Below are 9,706 nucleotides of genomic sequence, written 5' to 3' on the forward strand. Positions count from 1 at the left end.
TATAAATAGAACTCCAACTCTCTTTATTAGGTAGAACTTGGGAGAGTGAGAACTTGAGAGTTGAAGAACTTAAGAGTGTTCTAAAATTCTCTCTCTTGCCTTTGTAATTTCCTCTTTCAAAAATTGTAGTCCTTTGTATTCATATATTTGAGTCATCCCTCTATTGTCAACAAGCTTGTATCAATAACTCTTTGTAATCAAGGTATATTTTCAATAAACAATATTTTCAGATTCAAATATCTGTGTTTTTATGATTAAATTTCTGCAATAAATTAGACATAATTAGACAGTAATTATTTCTGTTTTTATGCTTGGAGTTTATTAGACATAATTAACTATTGCGTGCATGAACTGTTGTATGTCCTGGGTGCAAATGGTATCAAAGCCACGTTCTGCTTGAGAATCGAGTGGTGTTACGAGTTGGAACAGTAATTAATCACTGATTTAGTCCTAACTTAGTTCGGATTGAATTTCCTATGAACAATTTGGCCAACCTAAGATAGCGGTGTTTGAAGGGCAGAAGGGGCATAAGTCTCGTGTTGATCCACTTGTGGTGGTCTCTATTTAAGAAATTATCTAAATTGATTAAGGATAAAATTGTGATTATTTTATATGACGACGAGTAATATTAAAAGGGAATTAAGTAGAGCTAGTTCTTCCAGATCTCTTAGGTCTCATGATAGTTTTGCATATGCATCAAATAATTCTACATATAATTCAGAAAATTCTTCATATGAGATAATCATATTTACAAATTCATCACCTGCATCATCAACTGCATCACTACCTGCATCATTATATAGTCATCACATAAAATTTAATAATTCAAAATTAGATGAAGAATTGAATCAAATAGAAAATCAATTCAAAAATATGTCAAACTTTGTTTCAAAAATTCCTCTTTTTGAATACGAGTCTGAGTCAAATATTTTATCTCATGATAAACCTCCTTTAAACAGAAATATCATTAGAAAAAGAAACATTAAAAGAAATTTTTTTGTTCCTGAAGTAGAATTGATTAAATCAAATTATTTTTCTCCTGAAAATACTACAGAAATAAATTATTTTCAACAACTTCTTCCTTAAGTTAGAAATGTTTTAAGAAAACAATATGAAAAATATATGCAACAAGTTATGATCACTATTCCTTTTTTCCTTTGGTTTTTCAAATTTAGGAAACCCCTTAAAAGAATTGCAACATTAACCTCAAGAAAAGCAATAAAAAATTCTCCACATAATAAAAAATTATTAGATCAACAAATCATAAATCAAGAAGAATCAAATGAAACAAAATTTAATCAAGAGTTAAATGAAAATTCAAAAGAAAAGTAAAGTGAAACAAAATTTAATCAAATTTTGTTTTCTTCTACCTCGGGAGAGGTGGAGGAAACATCAACAGCAACAAGATCAACAACAAAGATAGAAAAACCAAGAGAAATTAATGAAACACCAAAAACAGAAAATAAAGAAAAAACAAAATTAATTAAAACAATAAATGTAATATCTTCAAAAGTAGATAAGCAAATATTTTTTGATGTTGTAGACAAAATTCAAGATGAAGAAACACAAAAAGACTATTTACAAAATTTAAAAAAATTAATTCTTACGGAAGATTCAAATAAGATTCAAATTAAACCTACACAATATTCAATTGATGAAATTTATAATAGATTCAAAAATACTTAAAGGCCTATAACTATTGAAGACTTGAAAGAAGAAATACAAAAAATAAAAAAGCAAATAGATCAATTAAAATAAGAAAATGAACAAATAAAACAAGAAAATGAGCAAATAAAACAAGAAAATGAACAAATTAGAAATGTAATACAATATAAATTAGATTTGGCTGAAACCTCTAATAATCAAGATTCGGGAATAATAATACCTAATAAACAAACTCCTATAAAATCATTTATAAATACAATATCAAAAATAGTTTTTCAAATATGGTATGCAAATGTAAAACTTACAGTCGAAGATTTTGAAATGGAAATAGTAGCATTAATAGACTCAGGAGCTGATATGAATTGTATTCAAGAAGGATTAATTCCTGTTAAATATTATGAAAAAACAGGACAAGAACTTTTTGCTACAAATAAAGGAAAATTAGAAATAGAATTTAAATATATACATTTCATTATATTTGATAATAAATTTTTTTAAAAACACAAAAAAAAAAATTGAGTATTTTTAATAAAAAAGAGATGTTTAAAATTTTTTTATGTTTTTATTTTTTATTTATTCTTTTTAAAAAATAAAGATTTTTATTATTGAATTCTTTTACTAAATATTATATATTTTTAATCAAAAATATTTTATTATTGAAAATTTCAGATTAAAAAATTAAAAAATCATTTGTGGAAATTATATTCAATTAAATTCTATTTTAAATGATTTATATTGAAATTGAATTTAAAAAAAAATATTTTATTTTAGTTATTTAATACATCAAAATTAAAATTCTAACTAAACCCTATTTAATTGGTTTATAATTATTTATTTTTTTAATTCAATGGCTACAACTTGTATATAATATCTAATTAAATGCACATAAATGAAAGGGATCGATCATATAAAAACTTCTATGGATGGTAATGAGATGAATTTTTGGATACGTGTCTTGCCCTATTCCTTGTTTTTTATGAGTTCGAAATTTAAATAAATGAGTTATGTGTGGATTTTAGTTTTTTTTTTTTAAAATACATGGGCGGGATTAGGGTGAGTTTTGGTATTGTTTTGTTGGATTCCTACCTATCCCAATTAGATATAAAATTAATTTTTATTTTTCTTTTGAATATAATAATAATAATAAAATTTCTCTTTAACAAAATGACTTATAAAAATTATAATATTTTAATTATTTATAAAATATATTTATTGTAATGTAATTAAAAAAAAAATTAAACAGGTGGAGTGGGTGGATATGAGAAATTTGTATATTCGTCGTATGTCATTTAATTTTTTTAATAGGGGGATGTGAATTATTTTTTAGAAAATAAAGGCTAATCTTAAATGAGAAAAACATCCAAGAGGGGGGGATGAATTGGGTTTTTAAAATTCTTTTTGAACACAATAAATTCAAGCACAATAAAAGCAAATATAAAGAGATAAAGTTAGAGAAATTAAACTCATATTTTATAGTGGTTCGACACTTTCTTACCTACATCCACTCTCCTCAAACTCGTAACCGAGTGAGAGTTCCACTAACTTGAAGCTTCAACCAAGCTTCTAATCTCCTTTACATTTGGATTCCGGCTCCAACGAGCTCTTATACAGTCTCTTCAAGATTCAACTTACTTGAAGGTTTTAACACTCAATTTTACAAGAATGAATCCCTCAACTTAGCTCAATGATAGCTCAAATACAAATCAAAGTTATGATGAATCACAAAGGTGCACTAAAAGATATGTAAGTGTAGATTTAATGCACCAATAAATAAATTAGAGCTTTTAAGGTAAGAACAAATGGGTAGACAAATAAATACAGGTGTTCTATATCTCATAAATGAAGTGGAGCTCTCTATTTATAGGTTTCTAACATTGGGAGCCAAGAAAAAAAAAAGCAGTCTCAATTGGTCGAGTTGGGGGTCGATCGATTCACTAACCGTTTGAGCATTTAATGCTTTGGCAGATTACCGTTGCTTCAACCGGACCTCGACCAAAGGTCGATTGGGAAGGAGGATACCTCGACCAAGAAGGGAAGACTACTGGAAGAGAGAAAGTGTTTTTGCACTCCTCGTCCGGATCTCGATCGGGCAAAGGGAATGGGTCTACCGGTATCCTGGCCGGTTGGCTTAGTGCCTCGACTGGTTCAATATTTTGGTCCCAAAAACCTTTTTTTTTTATTTTTTATTTTATGTTATTTTCTCTTCTAACATTTAGGTAAGATCTTTAGGTAAATTAGTATGTCAATTTTGAAACGTTTTGCCTAAGGTACATTTGATAAAACTCAGGTTTTATTGAAATTGTAATTTTAAAGAATAAACCGAGTTTTCCAAATATGTATGAAATGATATGTAAAACCTAAGTGCACCCATGCATTCATCTTACATTTGTTTTTTTATGATTAAAGGTCTTCCAAACGTCTTAATCTTGTATCAATTAAGTCATTTGATGAATTTTCAAATTAATACATGAAATTCTTTACCATTCAAACTAATTAGTAATTTAACCATGGTTTGTTATCATCAAAACCTGATCAGGAGAACCCTTGGGCTAACAATTTTGAATACAAGGGGTGAAGTTGGGATTAAGGCAATTGATCTCAAATCAATCTTGTTGCCATCTTTAAAAACTAATAAACATGACAGGGTTATGATGAGGACAATTGGACCCGTCTTGTTGTCATATTTAAAAACTTGTAAGAGGCCGTCTCTTTGAATTAGAACGAGCAATTATCTTCAATCCTTTTAATTTCTAATAATTATACTATATATAAAAGCCGGAATGCGGAGAGTTTTGTTGTGACTTTCTTTTACCCATATTTCCATTAAAGATTTACATGGTTGCCATTCCTTTTCAATAAATAATAAAATATATTTGTTTATCAAATAATTAAAATAACTATAATTTATTCATTATAATTAATTATTTTAATTTAAAAATAATTTAATTACTTTTTATTCAATATTAAAATTTTATTTTAAAAAACAATAGAAAATACAGAAAATAAATAAAGATTTTATTAATTTATTATAAAACTTACTTTCAATTTTAATATAGGTTGTGCATCATTGAATAACAATTTAAATATTATTTTTAAAAAATAATAGATAAAATTTAATTTTATCTTATCTTATTAATATAATCAATTAATCAATATAAATGTTTTAAAATAAAATATATTCAAATACAACTATAAAATAGACGAATATTATTATTTTTTAAATTAATTAAATAATTTAAATTACATTTAAATATAAAAAATACTATATTAGTTAACATTTTATGTGTTTTGCACGTGCAATAAGCCTAGTATTATAAAAAAAAAAAAAAAAGATTAATTCTTTTTAATATATATATATATATATAAGTAATTTGATTCCATTTTTTATTTAAAAATAGACATAACAAATATAATTAATTAATCAATATAAATGTTTTAAAATAAAATATATTCAAATACAACTATAAAATAGACGAATATTAATTTTTTTAAAATTAATTAAATAATTTAAATATAAAAATACCCCATTAGTTAACATTTCACGTGTTTTGCACATGCAACAAGTTTAGTCTTATTTTAAAAAAGAAAAGAAATAAGATTATTTTATATATATATATATATATATATATATATATATATATATATATATATATATATATAAAAGTAATTTGATTTCATTATTTTTATATTAAAAATAGATATAACAAAAAAAAAACACCAATATAATTTGATTTTGAAAAACATTTTCCGAAGTTCCAAAAAATTAGACTTGGCATAAGCATGGCAAGGAATAAAAGCATGCAATAGCATGATTTATTTTTGAAAACATTTTCTAGGGTTTCAACTTTCAACAAAAGAGAGAGAAAGGGGGTGTTGCGAGAATCGAACTCGCGACCTCTCGCACCCGAAGCGAGAATCATACCACTAGACCAAACACCCGTGGCACTTTCTGGATTTCCTCTTTGTACTTTGATTTCATTTATTTTTTTTATTCCAATCCGCCATTCTCTTTTTTATTAACACTGGTTTATTTTTGCTTTTCCCACAATTTTCTTCACCGTTGGGCTCAAACCAGAATTAGGGTTTCTTCATTATCGTCTTCTCCTTGGTCTCGGTATGTTTTTGGTTTATTTATTTGGTCATTTATTGCTGATAATTAGGAGGATTTGTATGGGCGTTGTTTAAATCTGTGAAATTTATTTTTCAGGGAATTGAATTCAGTCGTGAGTTCAACTCAGCTGACTTGTGAGTTATCGACTCACCGAGTCTAGGTTTTTGTGGCTATGGCTCAATCATCCAATAATGTAAGCTCAAGCTTTTATAATCATTGTCTGTATGCCCTGTTTGGTTGCCGAGGAAATGCAGGAAAAAGTAAAGAAAGTAAAGTTTTGGGTCTTCTGGTTTTTCCATGGTTGAAACCAAGGAAACGGAAATTCATGCTCAATCTGATCATAATAAAACTATTTGGATCAGTTTAGTTGAGATTTTTCCACCCTTAGGTTTTCTGGGAGACCAAACGTAGTCTGGGGTTTGTTTGGTTGCTCAGAAGAGGGAGGGAAACAAGCAGAATTACAAAATTGAATCTCCCATTTTTTATTTTCAATTATTTGGAATCTGAAGTGGACAAACTTGCTCTCCACTGCACTAAATAGCTAGCTAATGCAACTTTTTCAGCGTCCATGTTTCTGATATGCAGTCACATTTTCTCAGAAACCAAACATAGGGTATTTTTCTAATTAGATATTGTTAATATGGATGATGTCATCGTTTTTCTCTCGTATGTGCTCGCAGGCTGTTGGAGTTGATAACACTTTTAGGAGGAAATTTGATAAAGAAGAGTACTTAGAACGAGCTAGGAAGCGTGAACAGGAGGCATGTTTTGCTAAATTTTCTTCTCCCTTTTGTTTGTTTGTTGTTTTTGAATTTGAATAGACTAACTTGCTAACTTATGATCTAATTTAGGAGGAGGAGGGGGGGAGGCATAAATCCAAGTGTAAGTTGACTAATTTGATATGATATATTTCTGTTATATATATATATATATATATATTTTTCTTTTCAATGAGTTTGCATACTGTATCTGATTGAATGTGATGCAAAAGAACTGAACCTAGAAGAGTATGCAGTGATGGGGTTGAGGTATTAACATTGTTAGATTTTGTGCAGCCAAAGGTCCTCCGGTGCAAAGGAAACCCTTGAAGCACAGAGATTATGAAGTAGACCTTGAATCCCGTTTGGGAAAAACCCAGGTTAGCCACTTCTCTTCATTCGTGTTCCCTCATTTTCATTTCATTAGCAGTTGGAATTGGACTTAAGGCATTGTTGAATTAAGTTGAATATATGGCTTATGTTCTTCATGTAGTTATTGGTGAATGGATAACTTGAGGTGTATGGCCACCTCCTGGGGAAAATTATAATTTGCTAGCACATGAGTAACTTGTTCGTTGCTTAAGTGAATCCTTGAAGCTTGAAATTGATTAGTTCAAGACTACCAGCTTATGTGTTTGAATAACTGAAAAAATACAATGACATGAGAAGTTATTACGGTATGGTTTTATATATTTCTCAATATGTTTTTAATATTTATCACAGTAAATGCTAAATGACACAATCAATCTGCATATTGCTTTTAAGAGATAAACTCATTTTATTTCTGGTGGACGAGAATCTCTTGATGTTTATGTTGTTTACCAAGCAGGATGCGCCTTCAACACATAAAAGGACCTCAATGCATTAATTTATGGCTGTATTTGGTTTTTCTGAACCAATTTGGTTATGCCAACTTCTATTCTAAAAATCTTGTTGGTAGTGCCTGCAAGGCCAAAATTTGATTCCTAGGAATGGCTATGCTTTGATATTGTGGACCACTTGTTGGAGATAGAACTTTATTCTTTTCACTACGAATGGCTCTTCTAGGTTGACTTGCAATACTTTAAAAGGGATAATAAGAATGACTCTTGATTCCCTGCTAGGATTTAGTAGATTTTTTTTTTTTTTTTTGATAGGCTACCTCTAAAGAAGACATGATATAACAATGTTTAAAATGTTTAGATTCCCTCTCAAAAGAAAGTGGTATGGGATGACATTGCCTTTCATAGTAAAAGAATCCTACACAAAACTTGAACATAAGATAACATTCTATTTAATTACAATCCTACATTTGTGAATGTGAGGACTGTCCCTTGTTGTGTTTTATTTGTATAATTTGGCCTGCTGTTGCGTTCTGCCAAGTTCAGTAGCCTCTTTCTTGGAGCTTTGACTGTAGACCTTTCTGTATTCTGTGTTTGACATCATCTGGTTCATAAAATCACCAATTTTCTAGTTTTACAATGCATGACTCAATTTATTGTTGCTTAGGGAAAGTAGTGGAATTATTCTGCCATATATTCTGATTTATTTTATATTTACCTTTTTAATCAGTGTCCAGGCACTTAAATTTTCAAGCCATTCTTGCTTTATTATTTTATTTTATTTTTTGTATCCTTCAAATATTGAAAGCTTGATATATATATTTTATATTGAAGATCTTGGGGTTCACATTTTTTTCTTCTTCTAACTTTTAAACTATTCAAGTGTTCCCTACTCACACACCTAGTTGATGACTTTGGTTTTTCTTTTGTTATTATGGCAGGTTGTTACTCCAATAGCACCTCTCAGCCAGCAGGTATCTTTTCACGACATTCATATAAATTATGTAAATGCTTTCTTGTTGTCTTTCTTTTATTAGATAGGATATTTGTGGTATGTGCTGTGGTAGTTTTTGATAAGTAATTCATACACTTCGCATTTAATGCATTAGTGGACTCATTGCCTTGTTGGTTTTTGAGGTATTGATTGGATGGTTCATAGTTTGCTTGGTAAGTGTGATGCCCTCCTGCAAATCTAGCAGTTTTTCAGTTTTTATTTTTTTATTTTTTATTTTATTTATTTATTTATTTTTTTACGACATAAGGTTTTGGGAACTTTTTTTAATCCTCAAGCATTACAGTTGGTGTACATGGATGTTTAAGTGGTTAACTAGATGCTACGCTATTTGAACGCTTGCCCATCCCATGCATTCAGATGGATTCTGATTTTTCTTTTTTCTCTTTGAAGTATGGACTTAAATTCAAGGTTTCAATAATCCAACCATAGTAATGTGTTGCCTGGTGTTGTATTGATATCACCTAAGACAATTGATATAAAATGTGATTATAATGCTCGCTGGAGAACTTGGCCCTGAGCAGACACTGCATTGATGACTCCATGTATTGCCAACTAGAGTTCTCATGTCAATTACCGACTCTTAACACCATGTCTAGATTTGTTATCAACATGAATTCAAGAGAGCCACTAGCAGTTCCATTCTAATGATTCCATGGCAGTCATCAAACCCTTCAGTTTCTTTTAAATTATACTTACACACTAGGTGGTTATTCATCAGAATCAGAAAATAGTTTTCAGGATACTGAACTCAATTCTCATGTATGAAGTTTTGTTGTTTTATTTTAAGTGGACATCTCATTTTCAGGTTTTCTCCAAATTTGATGTGCATTATCAGAACCTAAAAATAATGAGAAATTGAAATAAGCATTCATTCAGGTCTGGTATTTGCAAAATGCACGAAATAGTTCTTGGGCAATTTGAATGGGCACTTCAAAATCTAGGCTAAGAAATGGAATAAGTCATCCATTTGTAATCAGTGTTTGCAAGAAACACTCAAGGGACTTGTAGTGGAGTTAGTTTAAGAATGTAGCATTTGTCAAAATGCTTTATATGAAATGACTAAAGCTAAAGCAAATGGTGGGCATAATCCACTGGATTCTGAGTTTTATCCCTAGATGGCTGTTCCCCTTATTTATTGCATCTATGAACCTTTGTAATAGCAATAAAGAATCTATTCACAGCTATGTCCATGTATCTGTTATATACTACCTTTGATTCACTTTGGAATTCTATGTTTAAATAAGTTCTTTTGCAGGCTGGATACTACTGTTCAGTTTGTGAATGTGTAGTAAAGGATTCTGCAAACTACTTGGACCATATCAATGGAAAGAAACGT

At 29.2% G+C, this 9,706-nt stretch overlaps 1 protein-coding gene and 1 non-coding gene across 2 annotated transcripts in view; one reads left to right on the forward strand and one right to left on the reverse strand.

Moving 5' to 3' along the window:
* Positions 1-5,532: 5,532 nt before the first annotated feature.
* Positions 5,533-5,604, reverse strand: TRNAP-CGG. Its single transcript has one exon. It is a non-coding gene; the product is annotated as a tRNA-Pro (tRNA).
* LOC117930635 (zinc finger matrin-type protein 2) overlaps positions 5,564-9,706 on the forward strand; it is a 33,146-nt gene continuing 29,003 nt past the window's right edge. Inside the window, exons 1-7 of the mRNA XM_034851268.1 lie at positions 5,564-5,779; positions 5,873-5,969; positions 6,457-6,537; positions 6,628-6,658; positions 6,832-6,914; positions 8,297-8,329; positions 9,626-9,704. Coding sequence (XP_034707159.1) covers positions 5,949-5,969; positions 6,457-6,537; positions 6,628-6,658; positions 6,832-6,914; positions 8,297-8,329; positions 9,626-9,704 — 328 coding nt within the window. The 5' untranslated portion in view covers positions 5,564-5,779; positions 5,873-5,948. The remainder of the gene's footprint in view (positions 5,780-5,872; positions 5,970-6,456; positions 6,538-6,627; positions 6,659-6,831; positions 6,915-8,296; positions 8,330-9,625; positions 9,705-9,706) is intronic.

This window comes from Vitis riparia, chromosome 14 (genome assembly GCF_004353265.1).
Source record: "Vitis riparia cultivar Riparia Gloire de Montpellier isolate 1030 chromosome 14, EGFV_Vit.rip_1.0, whole genome shotgun sequence".
Taxonomy (NCBI): Eukaryota; Viridiplantae; Streptophyta; class Magnoliopsida; order Vitales; family Vitaceae; genus Vitis; species Vitis riparia.